This window comes from Falco punctatus (genome assembly GCF_963210335.1).
Source record: "Falco punctatus genome assembly, chromosome: 14".
Taxonomy (NCBI): Eukaryota; Metazoa; Chordata; class Aves; order Falconiformes; family Falconidae; genus Falco; species Falco punctatus.
Window position 1 is genome coordinate 4,982,716 of NC_137594.1, and position 26,993 is coordinate 5,009,708.

At 37.0% G+C, this 26,993-nt stretch overlaps 2 protein-coding genes and 1 long non-coding RNA gene across 4 annotated transcripts in view; 2 read left to right on the forward strand and 1 right to left on the reverse strand.

Moving 5' to 3' along the window:
* LOC308073052 (uncharacterized protein) overlaps positions 1-5,726 on the forward strand; it is a 107,132-nt gene extending 101,406 nt beyond the window's left edge. Inside the window, exon 7 of the mRNA XM_080410791.1 lies at positions 2,640-5,726. The gene's annotated coding sequence lies outside the window, so the exon portion shown is untranslated. The remainder of the gene's footprint in view (positions 1-2,639) is intronic.
* Positions 2-26,993, reverse strand: part of CDH13 (cadherin 13) — a 509,852-nt gene continuing 482,860 nt past the window's right edge. Inside the window, exons 12-14 of one of the 2 annotated variants that reach the window (XM_080410698.1) lie at positions 20,098-20,331; positions 18,617-18,832; positions 2-5,726 (exon numbers count right to left, since the gene is read on the reverse strand). In XM_080410698.1, coding sequence (XP_080266824.1) covers positions 5,719-5,726; positions 18,617-18,832; positions 20,098-20,331 — 458 coding nt within the window. In that variant the 3' untranslated portion in view covers positions 2-5,718. Of the gene's footprint in view, positions 5,727-18,578; positions 18,833-20,097; positions 20,332-26,993 lie in introns of those variants that run through there. The other variant, XM_080410697.1, reaches the window with a different exon arrangement.
* LOC308073062 lies at positions 18,840-26,858 on the forward strand. Its single transcript, XR_013931883.1, has 3 exons — positions 18,840-18,980; positions 23,843-23,948; positions 25,833-26,858. It is a non-coding gene; the product is annotated as an uncharacterized lncRNA (long non-coding RNA).

The window sequence follows — 26,993 nt, forward strand, 5'->3', positions numbered from 1 at the left end:
GTAAAAGCCCATACATCCTTTATTTGAGCATTTCACAAATAAATTACAAGTTTTTTGCAACCACGTCATAAATTGAAATGTTTATTTACACCTCAGAAACAGCAAGCAATTCAGCAACTAGGGCCCAAAGAAACAATTAACTGGAAAAGTAGCTGAATTAAGTGTGCTTAAAAAAAAAAATAAAATTCCGCCTTGCTTGAACTTTAACAAAAGAAAGAAAACCATAAAAAATAATCTTGGTGGTAACTTCAAGAGACAGAGTTTGTTATGGGGCAAATATGATTTTACAGGAGGGTACTGTCTGAAATGGCAGTAGCAACAGTTTGTTCTGAATTCGCCATCACAGTTCACCAGACATGCTCTTATTCTGCAGTCCCAGGCAGGGTGTGTGTGCATGCGTACACATGCTGTGACACACAGCCTGTCTTTAGACTACGTTCATTTTAACCCCAGGTCATTGAGTACTTCCATTTGCCGATGCAGAGGTGTAATGTTCAAAGGATGGATAAAACTCTCCCACATAGCTGTCCCACTGAAAGTACAGTATTGCAGAATTCTAGCTATAAACCCTTCTCTTTCCACTATTGGTGACCTGCTGATACCTAGGCAACTAAAAATGAGTCCGTAAACGATTATGCATATCTTCAAATGATATAATTGTGTTAAGAGGGGACAGCTAAAGGTAGCATACATACAACACAGGAGCTGGGATAAGCCTGGGTTTTAGTGTGTGGTTTTTTTGACTTTTTTTTTTTTTCCTTTAAATCAAGCTGCTTTGGCATAGATAACCCGTGCTGTCCCTTAACTCATGTATTTCATCCATAATTCATGGAATGAAACTGCTTATTCCAAGTTCCCATGTTGTATTAGTCTCCCTCCATCTGCATATATATTATACATATATTTATATGTGTATGTGTATATCTCTATATATCTACATATATACACACACATAGCAATTGTGCAGCTAGTAACTTTCCACTGAGAGTGTATAGGTGTATCCATTTCATTTGGACAAACATAGATCAACTAGCATATCTTGATGTGAGGCAAAAGAACAGTGTAGTCAATAGGTTATGCGTTTTAAATAGTAAAATAGCTACATCTGCTTTAAATAAAATAGTTCTAATGATAATTACTAATGCACTTTGTATGTTAGTTCTAAAGTTTGTAGATCACAGAGTTAATTGAAATAAATTGCTATTTTAGCTATTTATCTTTTTGTTAGCATCGTACTGTATCTCAGGCAACAAAGTTTCTAGAGATGCAATAAGGGGAAGATGGGATTGGAGCTTTGCCTTAGACTTGGTGTTCTCAGGCTGATGTGACACTTTTAACTCGTGTTTTTTTTTTTTTTTTTTTAATTAAATAAGACATTATTAGACCCATGCAGAAAGAAATTTAGCCTTTAGGCAAACAGTGGTGTAAAATAATTTATGTAGAAAATTCTGCTATGTTTCAAGTGGCTGAGTGTATTATTTGCAATCGAGAAGAAAACTGGCAGCTTTCTCAGTACTTCAGACAGGAGGTCTTTGCAAGGGAAGGACCAATGATGGAAAAGTTGTTAATATAACATATGTCTGTCTTTTTGTAGTGATAAAACATTTAAGCTAGAGCCCTACAAACTGATTTTAAGTCCAGAATTTAACAAATAAGGCTTGTATTATAGTGATCCCTAACTTAAATGACTGTGCAAGAGACCAGGATGACTTATTTGACCACAGGCCCCAGCCACTTAAAATAAACATTAAACCAAATTATGCCGGGTGCCTTAGAGACACACTGAAGTGGTCAGTGAAGGAAGCACATCATCTGTGGGGGCATCTAAGCTGTAGGTTTCTCTGTATGTCACAAAAGAGAGACACTTGATAATATATAAGCACTCAACAGTCCTTTGACAAATACTGCTGCTTTACTGTTCACAGCAGACCCGTAAAAGCAATAGGGGAAGGGGAAGTTTAGATGAAAAAATTCATTTAACTATGATTAACTGAATCTTGAACAATTCTAGTAATGGAGTTTTCTGTGATTTACACGTGTAAACATGATAAGAACAGGGCTCAGAAAGTGTATTAGCCAGTGTTCCACTCTTACCTAATTATCCTCTAAACCCAGTAGGATATTCAGCTCATTTCCCTTTGCTTTAATTTTCAGACCTACAGTTACTGAACAAAACGTACATTAATAAATGCACATAGGTGTGTTGCAAAAGCATACATATGAGGTGTACAGAAATGGTTCAATTAGAAGTACAACACAAATGTGACCTTTGTCTTGCTGATAAACTCCTCTTACTGATTGTTATACACAATTTGTGTTTTAAACAGCAGATACTCTTTTCAAGTGAAATGATTTTTGCACAGGAGGTTTTGTGCATGTTACAAAATGAAAATCAACAAATTCACTGCCTTTCTGACTCTAGACAGTATTACATGTCTACAAACAGACTAAAATAAGTGTGGCAGTGACCAAAATAGCTAGGTAGAAATAAGTTCTGTGTTATAAAAACAGCAAGCTTGGCTGAACAAACGTTAAACATAATTAACTATTAAAAAAAATGACAACCAATTTTGTAAATTCTCTACTTTTTCATGATATTGTAGAAAAACTAATAAATTATTGTTGCTCCTTTGTTCCAGGAAACGGGCATAATTTTTTGAGCCAGATAGAGCCAACAATCTTATTCAGGTAGGAAAACTCAGATTCTAATATGGTTCCTCACTCGTATAATGCTACAGAAAGTGCCACAATCTCTTGTGTGTTCTCGGGTACAGAGAGAGAAACATTAACATGGTAGCTTTGTCTTCTCCTTGCATGCTTAGGTAGTCCAGTGATTAGCTCCGTTTGAAGCCTAGGGATACGCAGTATAAGATGGGAGGCTTTAATCTAGGTGTAGAAATAAAGTAACAATGGTGAATGAAGGCTCTGAGGCATCTTGATTCAGAATTTTAGCCATGATACTGACCTCTCATGTCAAAATGTTGCAGTATTATCCAACAAGAAAGATTTCTTGTCATAGGGCACAAAGTGGTAGAAAAAGTCTTCCCATTGTTAGTGCAGCTCCAGACAGAAGAGATTTTTCTTTGTTCCTCATTGTGGATGCCCTTGGAACGATCCACCAAATGCTATGTCAACCTTGGTTTAAACGAGAAAAGGGTAGCTTTATCTGGTACTTGATAGAAATGACACTAATGTCAATGAGTGTCTTTCCAGAAGTGGGTTTTGCTAGATAGAGAAGGGATGAAAGCAAGTAGAAAAAGAGTATTTGTAGGGGAGGATGTTATAACTTCTTTTATTTAAGATAGAGGTTTTATAGATGAAAGCATAGGGTGCAGCTTATCTTTGGGTGCATTTGGATGCATTCATTAAATATACATGTTGAAAATCCAGTGGTGGCGTGCATTTGTTGATTGTTTTCCTTTTGAAAAATTTGCCTGAAAATTATATATATATATATATTTAAAAAGACATGACTGTTGATGATAAAGCAGCATCATATGATTATTACAAGGCATGGGCACAGAAAGAGAACCAGAAGCATGCCCACGTTAATGTTTGAGATCAGGCGCTTTCCTGCTGAAATGCCTGTAGCTGCCTAACAGCCCACTCCTGAAGCCCTTGCCCAACAGGAATTCGCACTAACCTCCAAGTACCACTTTGGTAAGGGAACACCTAGAGTGTGCTGCAAGAGAAATAAGGTTGGTGGGAATTTTACTTGTTCAGGACTGCAGGAGTGATGCTGGAAGACAAAAATAGGTTCCTGTCTGAAGGCAGCTTGTATCTTACTAAGAAATTTACAATGTTAGGAGAGTTCACAACACAAACTAATTTTTCCTCTGTCACTGTTGTTGTTACTCTTTTTGATTAAAAAAAAAAAAAAAGAAAGAAAAAAAAAAAGGCCTGTTTCATATTTGGAACAATACAGGAAGTCAGAGAAAAGCTATTGTACAGCAATTTTTAACCACCAACACACATTTAATATCTAGTGTAGCATTATGGAAAACCAAATGTATGTTTGGACTTTTTAATGCTTCCAAAAATCTTTACTATTGAAACATATACGTGGTGTGGAAGATATGCTCATAATCTCACTGTAGTAAAGACAACATACAGTATGACTCATATGTACTGTAAAAATGCTAACTAAAGAATGCAGCTGCAAAGTTCTATTGCATAAGGAAGCTTTCTTGTTTAAACTTTAAATAAGCAAGTTTATTAAAATATTCTAAGATACTTACCTTACCCTAGTTACTGGCAAGCTCTAATAAAAGCCACAGTCTGTCACTAGTATACCTGTTGTGTTAATTTTATAAAAATTTGGTGTGAGCTTTGATGGATCATTTACAATTTATTAACAAGATGATCATCTTGATACAGTTAGAAGGGTTTGATTTTTTTTTTTTAACCTTACATGCTCACAGAATAAAAAAGGATTTCATATTCATATATAACGAACACCCTTTTTTCCCATGTCTGCAAACAAGTGTGGTAAGTTTACACACAGAAAGAAATGCTCTTGTTACTCGTAACTGGAAACTGCGTGTACATGTGTATGTATGTATATATATATTCAAAACTATATATATGTGTGTGTGTAGATATATTTATAGAACTGGGCATCTGTTTTCCTCCTTGCACTTACGGATGTACTGACAGCTGCATAGAGGCTGAGAGAGAGACCCGTGCTGCTGAGAAATACTTTGCTTTTGCTGTTCCCAATCAGTTTCTCCCATACAGACATCTGCCTATGTAACGGTGTCTGCAGAGCGGATGAAATACTAAAAATTTTGTAAACTGCCCCAGCACGTAATTATCTGCAGGAACATAAAAGGTGCTGACTTTAGCCCCGTTACCATCAGGCCCAGCGCTCCCATTGCTGGCAGCGGTGAGCCATGCAGCGCCGCTCGCAGCTGGCTGCTGCCTGCTTTCTCACAAATCAGAGCATCACTGAACCTCCAGGCACCGCTCCTGCGGGATCAGATGTTCCATTTGGGGCACAGGGAATGCAGTTCAGATCAGAAAGAAGCCAGGGGGCTTGCCTTTCTTGTTTGCTGAACCTGAGGTACAAGAAGTGACACTGCAGAGCCGAACCTGCTTTATTTGTGTCACCAAGGTGGCTGTTGTAGTGGTACGATTGCAACAGGCTCTCTCCTTCTGGCCACGCTATAAACAGCAAATACAGTAGGTTTAGCGGTGGTAGAATAGTTACCATTCATCTGTGGCTGTATTATTCTGCTTTGCCCTTTGCACGCTCAGATGAATATTTTATAAAAGCTAAACCTGTCGTATAACTCTTCTCTCTATATAAATATATATATATACATACACTCATACATATACAAATACTAACCCACAGACAAAATATTTTCTGAACAGTTGAATAGCAACAAGTCAACAGATAGAAAAAAATGGAGTCAATCTGTTTTCTGCTCCCCCAGGGTCCGGTTTAGAAGTCATGGTCTTTCAACTTTCAGAGAAAATTCGCATAAACTTTGCGTCTTGCAAGAGGAACCCATTAACAAACGGAGGTGAGGGTAGAGGCTGTCAAACACCAATGTAGAGTCAGATTAAGTGAGGTTGCAAATTAAACTGAATCTGGAGCAACTGAGGCCTAGTAGTGAAGAACAGTTACTGTAAACTGCAATCTTCAGATCTGACGTTTTCTTTTTTCTCGTTGCCATGGCAACTCGGTAGGACAGCTTCAAATGTCAGGAGTTCTTACAGACCTAAATGATGGGAAATGTGGGTGATTACTACTATGCAGATCACATATCTTTTAACTTTTTTGGGGTTTTCCCCAATTAAATTACTGATCGAGTGCATGCACATTTGTCAGTAATTAAATATAAATTAACCAGGTTCAGAAGCAATTATTAGTGAAGATAGAAATATCCAAGAGGAAACCCCAGAATGTCACCTGAGGCATTCAGAGACCTTTGTAGCGTAATTCAGGAAGATGTAGTGCGGAGGTGTGAGCATAAATCTTGAGCCAGGACACGATCTTCCCCATTTGAAACCTTGATCACTTATGCTTAGTGCAAGAGTGCAAGCAAAATGCCAGTGAGTCACTTCCTTGCATGCAAACACCGCTGACAAGCAAAGAGCAAACAAACAATATCTTTTTTATAATAACACATTTATAATGCCTTATGGTTTGTGAATATACCAGGGAATAAAGGAGCTGGCATATCATCCTAATGTTGCTACAGAAATACAAATCTTATGTGTAATAAAAAACCTAACATTTGGGTTTTTTAAATAATGTGGAGGTGGCACAACTTGAATGGTTTTACCTATTTTAGATGGGCATTCTGATAATGCAGAGGTAATAAAGAAATTCAGAAAACCAGAGATTAAGAGCAAATATAACATAGCTAATGGGTCATATTCCTTCAGGTTCCCTTGGGCACTAGTAAATTGCTAATATTTGGCTTCACAGTAAACCCACATAAGAATAGTAAGAATAATAATAGCAAAATTATTGTTACTATATTATAAAAACATTAGCTAAATTTGATCTGGCTCCTCTTAAATACAGCTTCTGGATTTACAGTGTTGGTTTACTGGTTGTACTGGTTTTGGCTGGGATGGAGTTAATTTTCTTTATAGTAGCTCATATGGTGCGTGCTATGTATTGGATTTGTGACCAAACCGGTGCTGATACCACACCAGTGTGTTAGTTATTGCTGAGCAGTGCTGACACTGCATCGAGGCCTTCTCTGCTTCTCACCCCACCAGTGAGTAGGCTGGGGGGCACAAGAAGCTGGGAGGGGACACAGCCAAGGCTGCTGGTCCCAACTGAACCAAAAGGATGTTCCACACAGACACATGCAGCATAAACAGTAACATAATGGTCATTATTAGATGCTTGCTTGTGTTTTTTATTCATTTTTAATTATCTGCTTTTCTTTTTGGGTAAATCAAGTTTAATATAATTCTTCATAAGGCTATTTTACTGTGTCTGTTTCCTTCTTGTTATTATCTTGGTATTATTTTGAATTGATTTCAATATTAATTTTTTCCAGCTAGAGGCCTGTCTAGATGGGCTATGTGGCAAGGCAGTCACCTGGATAGCGTGCAACAGCCTGTCCTTTCCCCTGCAGCACCACCTCGCTCTGTTAAAGGAAGGTAAGTAAAGCAAATCAAGCAAGCCTAAGAATCCATAAAGGAACTGATGGAAGGGGCTCATTGAAATGAAAAGTATCACTGAGATTTCCAAATAAGATAAAATGTGGATTTTTAGCATGCTGTTTAAAGAAAAGGTCCGGCCACAAACGTAAGGAGCCAGACTTACATGTAAGGAATTTGTGATCATGACTGCCGAAGTCTGGATGTATTTGGTTTAGGGATTCCAGCTAGGACTAAATTCTCATTAACAACTTGATCTCCCAGGGTAGTGAAAAGCAAGAGTTGAGGACTCTGATCTCCCAGACCACCTCAAAAATAGCACTTCCAGATCGCAGTGAAGCTTAGTATCCTTAAAGGGCATTGTTCAATCCTGTCTCAAAGGAAGTAACACTAGCTTTTGTGTTGGCAAAACTCCTCTTGATATTTAGGAGATCCCTGAAGGTCTTCATGCTAAGGACAGGCACTTGTATATGATGAATGCACAGCAACTGTAGCACTGAATTTCTGTACTATCCATAGGCTGAAACTTCAGCAGAGGGAATCTGTCAGCACAAAGTTTATAAATACCACATAAATTCAAGCAGATAGCGACTGCTTCACCAACAGCTTGTAAATAAAGGGCAATATATGTTGATTTATGGGCAGACCTGAAGAAAAGCTTGTGTATTTCACATCATATTGACAGATATAATGAATGCTACTACCTTATCTTGCCTTTTCTGAGTAAACAAATTTTAAAACTAGTTAGTTCAGGTTTAATTGGGAATATGCTTTTTCCTATGCTAGTTTTTGAAGGCTAGCTTCTCTCTCTCAATATAAGCATGCTTTTGATTCTCCCTGTTGCCCCATCTGCCTCTTCAAGCACTACCCCATTCCTTCTCCCTTTCATCTAAAAGCTCTATAGTCTCTCTCTGCTTTCTACTGAAATTGCTTATCAACTGGATCTTTTCTGACCTATCAGCTGCCTTCAAGCCATTTAATCACATGCCTGGAAATCTGATGTTTGCTTGGCTCCTGTGACTATCCCCTCCTGTCATTTTACTATGATTTCTCTAATCGCTTTTCCAGCATGTCCTTCTGTACCATTCCCTCCATCCCAAGTTTCTGGGGAAACCTTTTTCACCCCCGCTTTAATTTCTTCCCCTTCTCTGTGACACCATTCATACACATCCAACAATCTCTTCAGTGCTGACAGAGCAGAGATCTTACTCTCTTTACCTGCTCTCCCATTTAGACTAAAATGTCGACCTCTAGCTCTGATACCTTTTCAATGTTTAGCTGGCAGCTCTGCACAGGCAAAATGAGCTCTTAAACCTTTCCCCTAAAGCACTCCTTTCTAGTTCTTCCTTTTATTGTTCAGGACAACAGTATCATCCTGCCTCTCACTGAAATCTAAACCCAGACCCAAACTGGAGAAGGTTTTTGTCACGGAATCTCCTTTCTAGGTCCGTATATTTAGGTTATGTCTTAATCTAGAGGATTCTTCTTCACATATTGTCCAAAAGTGCTTTTTCTAGCCATTCAAACAGCTAAATCTCCTACCCAGGCTCTCCTCAGTTAGCAGTTTTACAACATCTTTTCAAGCTCTTGACAAATTCAAGGTACCGTGTGTTCCTACCCTGTCAATCTTTTGCTGTACGGAGCATTTTCCTAGTCCATAACTTTGACAAAACCTCTGTTACTGTGACTCCTTCAAGGCCTCTTCCCTCTCAAGTTATCCCTACACGACCTGTTTTTCCTCTCATTCATAGCCCATGATATCAGCTTTCATTGACACGTTTTCAATGAAACCTGTTTGGGCTTTTCCCCAGGCTTTCTCATGTAATAGGAGGAGCTCCCTGCAAGCAGCTATAAAATGCTGTCTCCTTAACATCTGCTTTTGCTGACACCTCTACAAAAATCTTAGCATTGGCAAAGGGTGCCAAGACTGCTATGAATTCAGCTCAGCCCTTTTGCCAGCCTTAACTGGTTGTGTTAAAAGAATTACCTTAGGATAGCATTATATCCCTCTGCTCATTAATGCTGACTTGACCCTTTTATAAAGGTGGATGACTAAAGGAGTAGGTTTTGGCTTTTAAAATCAGATTCAACATTCAGAATTTTGGGCTGTAACATTTCAGTAGATAATAATCTTCGGTACTTCCAGTAAGAGCACTTGATTTCAAATCTGTCTTTGTTCTTTCTATTGCACACAAGGTTGATACAAAATTGTTCATGTCTAATAGAGAAGTTAAGTTAATCTAACTTCTGTGGTTAATAACAAAGTTTATCAGATACAAATTTACTTTCAAAAATATTCAAATATAGTCATATAAAGCATTATTTGACAAACATTCTGGCCAGTAACTAACTCCCTTAATACAAAATCTACAGAAGTCAAGAACAAGTAAAGTATTGTGCAGAAAACCCCACGATGAATGTTAGCAGATCTGCTGAAATCAACAGAACTGCTCTATTAGAATTTTTTGGGGGATCTGATAAGCATCTGGTCCATATTTAAAATCTCTCTTTTTCCAGCTGGATTTCCAATGTTCATTATTGTTTTCTGTATAGGAATTATAGTATTCTTGTTTGCTTTTTTTCTTGTTTATTTTTCCCATAATGAAGGACCAAATGAAAGTTCCAGAAATACATACTGCCAAATTATTAGGGTCTACTTCTTGAGTCCCACCTCCTAAATAGCTCAGCTACAGACTACTGACTTCTGGTATTATCTACTGACTACAATGGGTCTGTGTTGATTTTAATTATTTTTTTTTTTGGACACATTCTTATGTATTTTATATGACACATGTTTTAAAGTTTGCAGCTGGTAACAGCACATAAAAGATATTAGTATTTAAGGAATACTGTGAGCATAAAATGTGCAAATAATGTGTGCAGGGAGCACATCTGCTGATCCACACTCTCTTTTAGGCACTTAATGCCCTGGTAAGCCTGTGCCTGGCAGGTTTAGAGCCGAACACTAATGATCATTATGCCTAGTAATTATTTTATTTTCTTTGTATTGGCTGTTAAGAACAACACTGTCTCCATAGCTGGTCTCGGCACTCAAGAACTATTACACACCATGTGTTGTTTTAAACGTGATTTCTGTCTACCTACAACAAGTAATTTTCTGCATACGGCTGCAGGCGTGAAAGCCACAGAGGCGGTGTGTGCATCCTTGTTCTGACATGGTCACCCCAAACCTTTCCCTCAAGGTATCTGGGGAATGCACGAGCAGCATAAAGCTAGCATAGCTATATATAACTTTCTGCAGAAATTGCTCTCACTGAAGCCTCTAATGTGATCCTCACCAATTTTAGAGGGTTTCTGACTATCCTGGTATTGTCTTCTCAGAAAAAGAAGGGAATCAGAAGGGAATCTTTTTCACCCCAAATCTCAATGAATTTGAGGTTGAAACAGCTACCCCCTACAGATACCATGTGCCCTTATTCCTGCAATTAAGATATTTAGTTTTAGTGTCAGGAAGAGCAGTAGGTATGCTTGTGACTGCAGCAAATTAGCCATTTCACTGAACAGTAATGCCTTGTGGAAAAGTTTATAAGGAAGAGAGAAGTAAATGAGTTTATCCTGAAAATTTTCAGCTTAAAGCATTGTATATAATTTGTTTCTCATTAATGTGAGTAAATTATTTCAAAGTTCTTAATGATAAGAAAAATACAGTATACACTAGTACTGTGTTTGTGAAATGAGTGTCTCATAATTCTGCTCAAAGCTTCAGTAGGCTCTCATGTATCAATGTCAATATTTAACTTCAGGAGCTGAAATCATGGTGCGTGCTATGCAGTCGGCCAAAACTGGCAAGACAGTAGAGAAACATGCCAATCCAAAGCAATCAGCTTGCACATGGGACTAAGTTGCTCAGGCTGAAGTAATTTTCAAAAGGTATCTGTGTGTGTGTCTCAATGCTAATTTATTTATTGTAAGACTTTACTGGCAGATCTTAAACAGTGCTGATTTATGCCAAAGCACTCTTACCCTTCTGGCAAGGGCCCTGCTCCCTGTTGAATCCTTGTTTCTGCTTCACCTCTTCCTTGTCATATATACTCACTATGTCACGGGCTGTTCTTATGAAGTGCGAAATGTATGTGCATACAAGAAACACCAGCTGAAAGGAAAGTTCCTCAGATCAACTAAAGGATTAGCTATGTTTGCTTAAAAGTTTAGAAACATGTACAACCCAATCCAGGGCACTGCTACATTTATCACATAAAGCATCTTGTAATAGAATTCCTGTCCACTAGGAATATGAAGCACCATACTGGTAGTGATGGTAATTTCTAGCGAAAAGCAACTAAAATGTCCTAGATTACTATTTTTTTAATTGATATGTATTTTATCTAGATACTTTGCTAAAGCAATGTTGCCTTCATTTGACCAATAGGAAAGAAATGCTTCCTTTCTTTTCCAGTTCTTTCAAAACATAACAATTGCAGAACTGACTGCCTGCAGTCTGGAAGTATATTTCCTCGTGCTTTAATCTGATACATTTCAGCAAGTGAAATGAATAAGTACAGTTTTGAAATAATAGCATTGAACAAGTCTCCTATTTTTTCATCTTTATGCTGAAAATGAAATGCATCAAATGTAATGGCTAGCCAGCCTTCTACAGCAATGTATAACTGCTTAAGCAGTCAGTTCTCATCTTCCACAGCAGTACAGCTTAGTTTGCTATCAGGTTTTAATAAGTAGAACGTGAACATAAGTAAGTAGTCCAGACGCATTCAGATCTGTAGGTATACATTAACCCCAGCCTGAAATACTAAAAGAATCATCTGGAAAAAAAAAAAAACCCTTAGTAAATAATACTTTTCTCTCATTTATATTCTTATGCTTAGAAGCTATGGAAAAGGAAAAATCAAATTAGAAAATTTCCAGGTTTGGCTGTCTTGATTTCAACCTATTTCAGAATATTTCAAGAAGAACTCATAAGCATGACAGCTTACATAAGTGCTAAGAATGACATGTAAATTAAGTGTATGGCTAAAGTAAGGCTTTAGGATGTAGCCTGAAATACTCCAAACATCAATGGCCTTCCAAAGGACTTTGTAAGTATCAGTTGTCCAGTGGAGAAACAAAAGCAACATCATCTAACCTTTGCACACATTTTAGTCTATGCCTATTAGTTTTTAATATCACATATCACATTTAAAGCTGAATAACAAGCTGTCCACATTTTGAGGCATTTGGATGTTATAGAGTGGGAAAACATCCAACAACAGAGACAGCTAAAAGAAACAAAAATCCCATGGTGTATAGTAGCCATTAATGACAGAAAACATATTTGAACTGGTCATTTATTCAGTTCTCGTTTTCAGCCATAGTCCACTACAGAACAAATTCAGATGATAACTATCTGAAGTTATATATTTATGTGACTTTAAGAGGTTGTTCAGAAAAGAAATACAATATATTATATATCAACAGTTACTGTTGAGAACTGTTGAGAAAATGAAAACATAAAATGTTCATTTGAATTCACGACACTGAATGGTCTATCAAGCCAATCTCTTTAAATGTTCATTTCATGTCTACAGAATGACCATCAGGAACAATATTACAGCTCTTAGGGAAGGAGCTGTATTTGCTAGTAATGCTTTTCTCTTTTGCATTCCAAACACGCATCTTCTAAACTGTCGTATTTTTTCATGTCTATACTTTTGGAACATGTTTGGATGGTTTAAAATGTGCATAAAATGCCATTTCCCAGCTAATTGACTCAATAAAATGTAATGTCATTAAGTACATTTTAAATATGCTGATGTACAATTTGAGAGTATTTCTATTTGTCATGTCTATATGACTAGGTATATAAACATCGTGTCTCCAATTATGTACATACATATGGACTTCTGTGCCATTTCAAGCCCCATTAACTTTAGGTGGGCTCCCAAAGCCAACTGCACAACAAATTGCAGGACTGAGTAGACCCGTAGAGAAATTAGAAGACTGGGCATAGAGGTCTGTTTCAAAGAGAGATTCAAATTGAAACCATCTTAATTTGAATGCAGTCCTTTAACCCCCCAAACCATCCTTTCCTTACTAAAGTCTAATGGACCAAAATCTTTAAGAAGACATGTAACAATGGTATTGTTCTCATACATACATTTGAGAAAGCATCTATATTCACTGATAATTTAGCGGTAACATGAATAATGTTTATATGGAGAAAAGCATCTGTAACAAATATAATAAGTATTAGAGTAATAGTGGATGTTGCTGCTGATATTATTTGTTTTAGGAAGTGAGATTTACATCACTGGAACTCACTAAACGTCAGTAATTTCAAATTACTTGCTTAGCATCACTTAGCTGCTACTTTAGGTACCCACATGATATGCACTTTAATGCAAGAATATAAATTAGAATAGTGCAACACCCACCCCACCCCCAACCTACCCCCTACCGCCTTTCACAGCAAAACACTCCCTATCTTGGTAGTTTTTGAAATTCTAGCCAATATAGGGAAATTTTACTTCTCAGATATGGGAAAATTTATCTTGCAAACTGTCCTAGTCTTTCTAATTAAACTGATATTTTTTTTAAAGTATTTTTTTTAGCAATTTCACCTGTTGGGAATGGTCCTTTTTGGAATATATGGAATAGGGATGAACTCTCTCTTTTTTTCTTAGGAAAAACAAAAATCCTACTAGCTGCGCCATGAAAAAAATACGCTACCTGATTTTCTAAAACTAAGCCAAGTAACTCACAATAAAGGCTGAAAACTGTGAATCTGCAGGTAACAAATCTGCACTTGTAATGGAAAGAGCAATGACCTTAAAGGTCTTTTCCATGTGAAACCTGCTATGATTTGTCTTAGTCTTATGCCATTCAAGAATGTGTTGCTTCAGTCTTCAGATATTTGATATTCCTGCACAAATAACATAGGATGTACAAGAGATACAGATGCTTCTCCTGCTTTGAAAAATGAACTGGGTGAAAGATAACACTGCAGTTTTAACTCCAGCTGTCTATGTTCAGGTAAATTCAAATCCACCAGTTTACTATAATTTGAATTTTTGTGATAGTTTAATACCAAATACGTAATTTTCAAGGGGAATAAAAAAAAAAAAAAAAGACATTATTTCTATTTACCCTGTAGCTGCATTCCTCAAATCAGAAAAAAATTATGGTGTGGGATAGCAGGCATTAAACCAGGAAAAGTTGGTAGAAATTAATAAGTTAAATTCAAGGGTGTCACTAAGGCTTCTTTGCAATCACAGTACAGACATCTGTGCAAGCCTCTGTTTTTCAACACACCTGAGGCCTTTCACCCTCAGTTTAACAAATTAATTTCAATGTAGAGACCTCGAGCTTATTTAATTTCTTCATAGCAGTATTTCCCCCCCAGTCTCTTACCTTACATGCTGTTCATAATAATGGAATACTTTAAGCTCAAATCAACTTACAACTTTGTAGTCTGCTGGCCGTGTTAACAAAAAGAAGTTTCTTATCAATGGATGACAGTCAACTAAGATATCAAAAATATTTTTTTTCAACATGAAGTGTTCGAAGTCTAGTCTTCCTAACAAGAAAATTTAAGGAAAATATTATTGCTAGTGTAACTGAGTTACTAATAGAATTGCTCTGAATTCTGCTTCTTCAGGACATGGCTGTTGTGCTTTTAGTTCTTCTTTTTCCCTTGATTCAACACATTTGAATCTAACTTGATCTTTTATGCTGGTAGAATATAAAAGGAAACATTAAATGCAATTATCACTCTATGAATATGCCATTAAGTGAAATAATTATTGTCAAATCAAAAGTCCTGAATGCAAATATTTTTTTAAATAATGTTATAAACAATTTGTAATTGCTATAAAGTATAGTTCTGCCAGCTAGAGAAGTTATTTCGCAGTCTCCCATAGGGCCTGGGGCAGTTTTCATTGCCAACATGAGATGACTGAGATGACAGAGCAGTAAAGGACAACACGGACAACCTCAGACCCAGCACCAGACAGCTGCATAACACAATTTCTCCCACTTTTTGTCTTCCTCAAGTAACTAATTTCTGCAGTCTTTCTTCCTGACTAGGAAGCCAGATCTATTTTTTTGATCTGTTCTTTTAGAATTTAGTAATTCAGGTTGAGCAAAATTTAGTACATTTTGGTTCTATCTTTCCTCCAGTAGTGGCTGGGAAAAGCTGACAGAGGACAAGATGCCACTACACTACGTCTCACCTTAAACATCATGTCTGCAATAATGACAGCCTTAATATTCTTTCCAATATTTATTAGCATGAACTATTAGAACTTCAGAAAGTCCTCTACTTGTCCACTATACATCTTCCCAGCTTGACTTCAGTGATTCCCAGTGGTAACAAGTTAGGTTAAATACAAAAGATGCACCTTTTTTTTTCAATCAACTCTGTATTCACCATCTTTTAATCCCATGAAAGACCTTACTCTCTTGTTGTGGAAAACCAGCAATCTGTCCACATACTTTGGCATCCTGTATTTTCTATTTCTGACTAACAAGAACTCCTAAATATTTCTTCTTCCGAGTATATCTACCTTTCCAAGGGCTTCTGGGCAACTGCAGTCTGTATCCCGTTATCCCTCAATATACTGAACACAGTAGGGCTGCTACAGAATAAGCAAAATTGCTCCTTTTAGCATGCATTACAGTTTTAATCAGGCTCTTCAGTTCTATGCTCAGATACTTCAGAAGTCTACCACATATGACTTCCTTCATGATTTATGAAGGAGGCACATATTCTAAGTATAGATAATAATTGCATCATTTAAATGATAATACCAAGATGTTTTGTATGGGGAGGAGATTCATGCAGGGCATTTTTACCATGAACAGCTCTTTCATAAGGCTATCTATCCTCACAGCAGATGTCAAATACAAAAAGAAATACTTTGGCATGAATAACAAAGTTCATTTGACTGAAGGATTTACCTCCTAGGAACAAGAGCCTCATAAAACATAAACATTGGGAGCAAAGTGAGCCACGTAAGGGCTTTTGCAAAAATTAAACCCATAACTTGCCACTAGAAATGGGATGTTTCATCTGTTCAATAAGCACTAAAGTTCTCTTTGTTTTTATGGCATCGTAATCTTTGATTACTCTGATAAATATTTGGACTATAGAAAACATTGCAATGGAACTAATCGCAGTTATAAAAAAACCCTATGTGTGAAAATGAATTGGGAATGCAATGATACCAGCACATTCTAGAGAAGTTCAAATACAGAACGACATTATTTTAACTGGCTCCTGGCCTCATTCTTTTACGTCTCCATGTAATCATTTACACCTGAGGAAAATGGTTATGAAAATTGTTATGTGTGCTGGCTTTGCATAAGCATGATAAGGTGACTGTACCAGACATGGAATAACCAGCCTCACTTTGTGTGACTGGCTGAACCCAAACCCCACAACTGAATAGCAGAAAATTTTAACAAAAACCGTGGTCCTGTGTTGAGGATTAGGTCTCCCCATGCTGAAGTCTATTGTGGAATTCAGACTGTCACTCACAACAACCATGTATAAAACAGCCTCTGTCCCAAGAGGGAGATCTTTCCTTCCCCTTCCTTTCAACACACCTACTATTTCTCTTTGTTTTGGTTTTATTACTCAGACAACAGAAACGAACATCATCCTGCTGGCAGAGTATGTGCGTAACCTTACTCCACTCTTTGTTTAAAATTAAAGCTCCCTCCATACTTATTACAGTACTCTGAATGAATGTAAGGTATCAGAAAGGCTCCAGGCATGTCTCTATTGTTCACAGTGTAAAGACTCTTCAGTGCTATTTACTCTTTTACAGTAAGAGAGGGAATCCCTGTCCTTCAGAGCACCATTCAGGTGCCAGAGGCCTATATGCTGCCCACAGTCCAGCTGGACAAGATCTGTAATCAAGAGGAGCAATGCAAGAAGAGCTTTCCAGTCCCTAAACCTGCTTTTTAAAATTCAACATAAGGAAAATGATCAGACTTCTTTGGGGGATAGAAGAAAGCAATGCGAATACTTTCAAAAGCAAAAAGCTTTTCTCTACCTCATTGTATTCTGAGCAGATGCATTAATGTAAATAAAGTTCAAGTGCAAATCATGTCAGATATGAAAGTAATTGCTGTGGTGAAAGTCATGCCTAGTATAGCACCAGCAACATTTATGAAGTAGTAACAAGAATATATTTGAATCAATGGGCTGCATATTTATATCACTGATGTAACAGTGTCACGTACTGTCAAATATTTTTAACAAATTACTTCTAACAGCTGAAGTCTGTATTTGGTTCCAGCAGACTGCACCCAGAATAACCGAGCCAAAGCCAGTGGAGATACTTCAAGTGTCACTGACTGGAACAAAGAACTTGAATTCGCACTTAGCATTTATATAGTCCTTTTCATCTTCAAAGAGCATCACAAACATTAGCTAGTTCTAATTCTCTTACAATGACCTTCATGCTAACCTTTTGGGATAAAAGTAATATATTATAAGACAAAACCTGACAAGATGTGTAATCAAGCATACAACACGCCTCAGATGTGTAAACTATCTCTGCCTTGACCTCTATCTCTGCCTCATGGTAGATTTTATCTCATCAAGAATATAAGGCCTTTCACCATGACCAGACAATGTATTTTACTAACACAGAAGTATGATAATAATCCTTGAATAACAGATTTACTCTCATAGTTGTAGGATACAGCTATTCCTTTTTAGCAGACAAGAAATAAAAAATAACACTGCATCAAAACTTTTGCTGGAAGCTGCCACAGGACAAGCCAGGGACATATCTAACTTAGATGCTGGGATCCCATGGCTTTGAATTCCTACTGTTCAGTCGTTTTGGGATTATTTTAAAAAAAAAAAAAACAACCCAAAAAACCCACAAACCACCTCCTTCCAATTCAAATTAGGGATCTTGTCTCTTTTAGAAAGCTTTCTCAGAAGCTTCCTTTACACATCAGTTCTCTCTGCCCTCCAACCCCGACTTGCAATTTCATTATCAATTCTGGATGGCTCTAAGCCCAGAATCTTGAATAAGTTCCTCATGTTCCAGTTGCTTGCGCACTTTATACAGAGGAATAGATTGAAGCAGACAGTACTCATTTTCATGGTGACCCTGAACAGCTATTGTTAGAAGTACACCTTTAATCTCCTGTTTCTGTTCTTGAATTGAATTCAAGTGGGGAGAGATGAAAGAAAGTGTCTCACAAATCTGCTACTACAGCTGGTGCTTCTTAGTTTATCATATGCTAGCTCTAATTCCCTTTGATTCTGCTTAAAATTATTGCTTCTCTTTTTTAATTTGACAACCAGGCATTTGTTGCTATTTTTTGACTATGAAACCCCCTCCCCTCCCTCTGCCTTATAGCTACTTCCTCAGGAAAAAAACCACCAAAATTTACTGCATTATGATATCAATGTATGAATTCAACTTCTCCCTTGGTAGGTTTGCTTATGCAGCGTACAAATGAGCAGCTAAATAATACTTCATTACTTACAGTTCAGGAAAAGACTTACAAAATAAACTGAAGAGTGAAAGAAGGATAAGGGTCATGCTGATATGAAGGGCATCAGTTGCACTGCAGTCCATTTTGGATTTCTTGCAGGAACACACTTGTAATTTCAGTTCTGTGTTGTTAGTCAGAGGTGGTTTTCCAGAATCTGTCACTGAGATTGGGATGTTGTAATTGGCCTTTTTCAGGTTTTGAAGCAGGATGACCTGGGCATGAGTATCTGCAAAGGATAAGGGGAAAATGAGCCAAAGAGTGGTTGTTTGGAAGGCAAGAGGAATCTGCAAATACCAGACGTGCCACAGTTACTCATGGAAATTAAGAATAAAATGAGAACACTCTAAGGAAAAGATTAAAGAATTGAATTGCAGGTAAGAAGAGGCAGTACAGAAATTCATTCATGGGCTGAGAGCTAATTGCAAACTTATTCTAAACCCCATCAAAAGAAAGACTTTGAAGAGCCCCTTTTGTTTGGTCTGCAAATTATTAGCAGAATTTGCCTGTGGAAACTGATATACTAATGAAATGTTGAGGCATCTCATCCCCAAAGCAACACAAGAGGGAAGAATACGTCTATTTCCTAAAGGAAAAAACTCTTCTTGCAAGGAAGTACAGGCAAAACTACTTCCCCAGCTTGACTGAGAAGGCAGTAAAGGGAAGCAATGCCCCTTCAAATTCACAGATCTGCTCCACCTGAGCAATAGTGGCTCATAACAGCTCTTGGTACCCAGGTGAGTGCCTTAACTCTTTTAGGAGGTTTGATGTTTGGAGAACAGCAAAGAAAATAACACCTCCACTTGCAAGTACAGGCATCACACCAGTCTTTAGTTTTTTCTAAGAAGAATATAAAATTAACTGCTAGAGATTTGATAGTGACAGAGATAAATGATACATGCTAGAAAACAAATAGAAATAATCTACATTAAAAACAAATGTAGTACTTTGTGCCCACAATTTGCCATACAAACCTTCTTGCAACTGCACAGCATGTGCTTTGACCCTCTTAGCAATAACATATGGTCCCAGTGCATTTGGGCATTTTATTTGTGAAGACTCTGTACTTAAAATCAGGAAAATTTTCAGGTACATTGCTAAAGCCCATGAAAAAGTTTCATGCTGTCCTAAAGCAAAGCCTTGTGCGTCTCATGCAAACAAATTCCATGCCATGAAATGTGGCAATCTTTGCAAAACTATGCCATTAGTTGTCTTTCATACAAAGCTGAAAGAGAAAAGTTTGGTCAATGTAATGAGAAGAGGAGAAAAAGTTCAGATTTCAGAGGAAAAGCAGACAAGTGGTATGTCCCACCAGGCAGCTGGTCCGAGCCAAAACAGCATGGTGTAAAAGCTGCAGCAATGGGTCCATCCTGCAAGACTCATGCACAGCTGCTCCTGAATTCACGTAATGGGTAGCCTCAGGGTGAGTATACTGGGATGTAGAGGTGGGAGGACCAAATGCATAAGGAAAAAAAATAAATGTAATTGACTTACTGTTAAGCTTGGTGATTCTCCACAATTTTTCTGGGCCAGATTGCTTACTCAGTTCAAATTTGAAGGGATCTGTGTTGGGATGAAGGTCTTTGTCTGACGCTCCTAGTACCACTACCCTGAGATCTTTCGCATCGTCACAAACTTTTGCCAGTGTTGGAAAAAGGGATGGGACATTGTCATTGACATCCTGCAAGGTGATGTGTAATGTTCCTGTACCTGTAGCAGGAGGGTTACCTATACAAAAAAAACAAACACATGTTTATTAAATCATAATTCCATAAACACTTCCTCTTATTTGTACCTGCATGCTTGCAGAGGAAATAATTTTTATAGTTCTTACCTCTGTTATATGAAAATTATGGCTTTAAAAACCTGATGAGTCGGTATTGTAAATTTGTTGCTGTATTTTCAGAATGCAGACTGCCTGATTCTCTACAGTATGGATAATTATTCTAAGGAAACCTCTGGGAGAGGAATATTTTGAAGTTAAAATGAGATTAGGACATGAATAGATATCTGGAAAACAATCTGTTCATAAACACATACTGAGAGAAACATAGTAGGAAACATCCCCTAGATAGACAGCACGGCATTAAAATAATCAAGAACAAGACAAGTAAGAGGAAAAATGAGAGCAGAGGGGAATCAATTTTTGTGGTGGGTGCCCATAAACAGAACAGGACCAGATCGTTCCCCAGCAACCCTTAGGGCCACATTTAGTTATGTCAGCAGAAGTGAAACCTGTCAACATGCAACTCTGGAAGATGAGATCTTTTATCTACCCAGAGCCAGCCTGCATTAGCAGTGGAGTTTCAAGCTTTGCCAAATTGTTTGTCAGCCTGCCTCAGCCCTGACCTGAAAGAATCAGCTTCAGAGGTGTGTATGTTGTTTATTCACCATGGTACTGCTACAAGCCTTTGTGCCAAGGCTGTGACTGACAAACCAGCCGTGGCACTGCCAGTGTTTGTAACGTCTGCCCACTGGGAGCCAGACTGAGACTAGCACCTCATTTCAGGGAGGTCAGAGAGGAGCTGACAAGTGATAATAATTTTTAGTCACTACAGATGTGGCCCATGTTGAGCCAGTAACCTACTGCTTTCAGTCTAGAGCTCAGTATCTTATTACGGATCCCTTTGCCATCCCAATTTACGTGATCCAAGATTTTTAAATGCACATTACTTCCTTAGTTGTATACTGTACTTAATAATTATTTCTCCTTTGAAATGCTGCGCTTCTGGTTTATGTTATTCGTTCTGCTGGTTTGGTACACAAGATCTATGATCTCTGCACATCCCTTAGCTATAAACACTTAGCAAGTAGAAAGGATTCAAGAGGTTGCACTTAACCTGTAAAGCACTAGTGCAGTGTGTCATGGTAGTTTTAAGTTTAGCACTGAAAGAGGTGCACTTTAGCATAATTACCCTGCCTATAGCAGCCCAATAAACTATGGAAATACTGCTGCACTGTGAGTGCATCCTAAGGGAGAAGTAAATACCCTGTGGTCCAGATCTGATAAACTACTAAGTGTAGCAGAATGCAATTAGTCCTTTCAATAACAAATGTTACTAATGGTGACACTTCATCTGTTTCATGCACATAGAAATGCTTAACAAAGGCAGAATTTTCATAGTTCTTTAGCTTCCCCCCCGCCTCCTCATCCTGCACTTTGTCATCAGAAGGGTTAGGGTTGAATTCTTTTTAATGAAAAAGAAATTATTTTTCACTTTTTATTGGACTAATTGAATTTGCAGAAAGACTCCAATACATTTTTTGTTCTTGATATGTTATTAAGTAAAGTCATACGGCAGAATGGATGAAAAGACATTCGAGTATTTGAAATATGATCATAAAAGCCAGCCTTTCATGCACTTAATTAAACTGCTGTCTTTAATTTTGAATGCATTATTTCCACACTGGACTGATAATGTCTTATGCACTGCCCTTCTTATCTTTCTCTGAAGTCAGTAATATTAAAATCTGCCTTTTGAAATTAAGAAGCCAACAGCATTATGAACGTACTGTTATTTTGTCAGACGCAGATATGGCTGCATTTCCTCTGCCGCGCAAATGTTTCACTCTCTTTATATGGCTTATGGGCCAGTCAACTATTACACACAAATCGAGAGAAAGGAAATTGCTTCTGTCCATTTCAATGACTTATTCTCTGGTTGGTTTATTCATAATGATTTAAACAAAATCTTTTGGTGATTTATGAAGACCTCCAAAAGAAAAATAAGCAAATGTCAAGGTCATAAAGTGAAGGTTGTTAACACGCATGTCATAAAAAATACAGCAAGAAATGAATCAATGAAAAATGGTCACAACATATCCATTGGGAATATATGACTTTCATAAATTTGACAGTATTATGCCTTTGAAATAATTAAAAAAAAATCCCATGATCTCCAGACTGCTTTGGTTTTGAAATGAAAGATTTCCATAGCATATTTTAATTCTGAAATAAAACTTCTCCTAATTTGTATTGTAAAACCTTGTGGCTGAAAGCAGAATTAATGCATAAACCAAGACACAAAGGGCTCTGTCCAACAGCCCTTGGGAGCAGCTTTTCAAAAGAGCTTTGCCCCATTTTTGTCACTGAACTGAATTGGCCATTCCTCCTGAAGGTGAACACTTTAAACCTTTAGTTGTCTTCAGAGTCATTTGGGATGGAGATATTTTCAAATTCCTGCTAAGCTCCGGTAAGTGTCATAGCTGTGATTATATTATGACAAACATGGATGAAACAGCATTACTCGTGTGTGTAAAAAACTAAAACAGAGACTGAAGGATGCTTAATTTCATACTGCAAGAAAGTGAAATCTTAGTATTTAATCCGGATTTAATACTCTAGGGCAAGGCTGAGAACTTTAACAAGTTACCTTCATTGAGACCAACATGCAAATAAAATCTTTCAAATTAGGTCTGTGGGACTGAAACTTTGGTCAGCAGCACAAAAAACATACAGATTCACCTTAGAACATGCTACAACTGGGAATGTGCAATACACTTATCTGAACTGGATCAGGACTGGTAATGTCTTCATATCCTGGCATTAGACTGCATACAAAACTACTAACAGCAGCCTTCAGTTAGGCAATAGCTACTGCTGTTGTAAGATGCAACAAGTGAAAAACAGACTAAGAAAAGTAGTTCTGTTCTATGAGTTAGAGAGTGCATAGAATATGATGAGGTCTGTTGTCTGGGAGCTAGAATCTGTAATGCAAGGGACTGTTACCACAGTATGTAGATATTAAATTGGATTTTAGTGCTATCAGCATAAACCACGTTGCTACCTTTAGTTAAAAAAAAAAATAGTTTCAAAAGAAATATTATAGAAATAGAAGCTTTGTGTACTTCTGTATACTTGAATTTTAAAGAAAAGCCATGTAGAATCATATTAGAATTATTAAAGTCTTAAATTTTAAGCCCTCTGTAGGAGCACACAGCCAAGAAATTTGAAAACTGGCATTCAGTTTTGGTCCAAAAAATTCCTGTAGGAACAATGATGACATTTAGACATTTAACTACCCAAATGACACTGCCAATCAGGTAGTTAGTTTCTTAAAAGATACCAATTATGCACAATGATGGCCATGGACTAAGATGACATTTCTCTTAAGTATCAAGACTTTCATAAAATGGCATGTCTAACAAGCAATCATATGGTTGAATGGCTGATGATGCATTTAATCTAAGCATAACATTTTTATGGACAGGAACAACCATTTCATGTTCCACTTTCTAGTTTTTCTACAGAAATGTGATGCTATTGTGTACAGAGGTCTAATACGGCTGAGCTGTGCTCCATGAAATTAAAGACAGTATCTGGACTGCTTTGAAGCTGAATTAAGGTATTCCTAATCAGATCACATTGAAATACCAACGGCTTTCATTTTTTTTTGAAATGACAGCAAAAGTACAGAGTTAGGAATTGCCACACAGCAGAAGAGATTTTATCTGGTATGTCTCGCACAGTAAGAAACCAACCACCCCTAAAACAACAGTGAAAGCTGAGAACAATTTTAGAAGTATCCAAAGAAAAAGTCATAATGTGATGGAGGGCTGCCTACACAGCACCTTACTTCTTTACATGATGTAAACACACTTTCACTTCTAACTTGCCTTCCTACTGTTAGTATCGTAGAAGACAGAAGGATCCATGCTGGGTAAGTCCATAGCCATGTCTCGGTGTCTCACTGTATCGCGTGCACACATATCTACAGAGGCTATGAAATAGTCAATGCAGATGCGAATAACAATGTAGCTTCAAATTATTAATATGAACATTGGTTTTATATGTTTTAACTCAAAGTGTAACTTTCACAGAGCATTTTGAGGTCATACATTTTTTCACTTAATGGTAAGGAAGCCTTGGGGAACACAGCACTGGCCACACTGGTGTCTGGGCCATATCACCCTGTTATTTTCACATTCAGTAGTGGTTTTCCTTCACTAAGTGAGCTCTATCAACAGCAGCAAGAGTGGGAGAAAATTTAGGCACTTCATTGTAGGAATCACAACAGCTATGTTTAGACAATCTATTCTCTTCTAGGAGTACAGCTGAGCATGAGTGTAGTTAAAAGTAGCCATCCATCCACACTAAATTGCCAGTGTTTACTTACAGAAGGTGATGGAAAACATTGTTCTCAACTGGTAAAACATTTTCAAGGTAGAAGAGATGTTTAAATGCATCACAAAGAGAAAAAAAGTCAGGAAGATTTAATCCTTATCTTCAGCTTTTCCTTTCTGAATTGCAGCAAATCTCAAGATTAGCCTAAACGAACCCAATTATGTTTTCCAAGCATTCAAAACTGTAGTCAGAATTTAGAAAATGAACACATTTGGACATTTGAGACTGCGGTAACTTTAGACTGTCCTTGAAAATGAAGATGCATATTCCTTAAAGCAGTAAAATGGTTCTTAAGAACATATCCATGTAAAACAATTGCTTGAATGTTTCTGCTTAAAATACTAAATCATATTCTCTGGTCAACAGACCACCCAAAATTGAAGAATTTTTTGTCCATCCTATCTTGAGCTTTCTGAAATTTTTAAAACCCTTATTGGAATAACTGACATGTATTTTGTAATATTTTGTAATATTTTGTGATTTTTTTCTTCTAGAATTTGGTATTTAAATTGTTTTTAAGATTTGAAGGATATTATAAGCTAAACAAATTATATATAATAAGAATATTCATCCAGGTAAATCAAATTTCATGTAATTCTTCAAGAAATATTTCCTCGTCTAGTTTGATTTTTTTTCTTTTTCAGTTTGACACCAAACCTGACTAAATAGAACAAAATAGTTCTAAATAGTTCTAACATAGAACAAGCTGTACAAGGGAGAACAAGGATTATCAAACACAAAAATGTACATTTCCACACACTGGGTGAAAATGGGCTTTAAATAAATCAGATGAAAGTCAGTTCACTTGTAAATAATATAATTTGTTTAGTGGCGTGGCTAAGGAACAAAGCATTGATAATCAACTAACAAGAAAAATGCTGGTCACACAAATCAGAAAGTGTTAAGACTGGGAGGCTATAAGACTGTGTTTTCAGTTATATTTAGAATGTTCACCTAATAGTATCAAAAGCTAAACATAGGAAATCTTCTCTATTTAGAACTCTAATGGTTTGTATCTTGGTCATTACAGCAAAGGAATACTTATGTAAAGGCATTTACGTAACAAAATCTAGTGAGAATGTAATTTTTAACTTTTTTTTTTTAGAACATCAGAGACCCTGGATTCTGGCAAAACTTATCAAATTTCCAAAGAAGAAAAGTAAACCATTCTAGAGTATCCAGCTGCCACAGATCTAAGCCACAGTATTGCTGGAAGCCAGAAGAGTTTTTAGGAAGAATGCAGCATGAACCGTCCCATTTCACATGGTCGTTATCAGTGGTAAAAAGACTTCTGTACTCATTTTTCTTACTAAATTAAGGTTCCAGCACCATCAAATTAACACATGTTATCTATGCCCTTATATGCTATGATGCAGAAATTACAAGGCCATTTAATTCCTAGAGCAAGCAATAGGGTATCAAGTGCCATATAGATTCCCTCTCAAGCTGACAGAGTGGAAATTAATTTCTTCAAATTTTCCTAGAATATTTATGGTTTACCATTTAGCAGCAGTTGTTAAATCACTATCACTTCAGTGGCCAAGAAAGCTCAATTCCAACTTTTTTTCCCACTTTTACTTTTTTGCTGGTTAACAACGTTAAGACACAAAATAAAAGAAATTGCAGTAAGAACAATTTTTCTTCATATCTGAGCAGGAAAAAAAGCCTTTGAGAATGTGGGTTTGCTAATTTCTGGCACAATTACCTCTCCTCTGAACCATCATGAATAAAGCCTTATCTCTTAAAGCTTCTATAAACTATATCTGAATCATAGTCATATTGAGGTCAATTTGGAATGGCAGTGATGCCTACAGAATTTCCTTCATTTTATTCCCATGTAACTAACTGTAAAATGTAAGACCTAAAATGCCTAGGATCTCTCCTTGGATGTGGATTTTTCACCAAACTTTGTATTTTCAGCTTTGTATTTCCCTGAAGGAGAACACAGCAAGCAAGGAGAAGAATAAAGAATTAAAAGAACATGTTCTCTCTTTAAATTACTTTAGTTCAAATATAGACAGCAAGAAATAATGTTGCATGCTCTCTAATGATACTATTATGAAAATCTAAACACAAATTTATGTCTCCTCCCTCTTTTTTTTTTTTTTTTTTTTTTGTATATGTGTGTGTGTCCCTGCTCTTTTTCTGATCAGAAAATGTGTGCATACTAGGTGATTTGGTAGCAGGTACCCTCACTGCTGGCATAAATTCTGTTCAGACAGGCATATTCCATTACATTTTTTTTCAAGCTGAACTCTGTCTATGG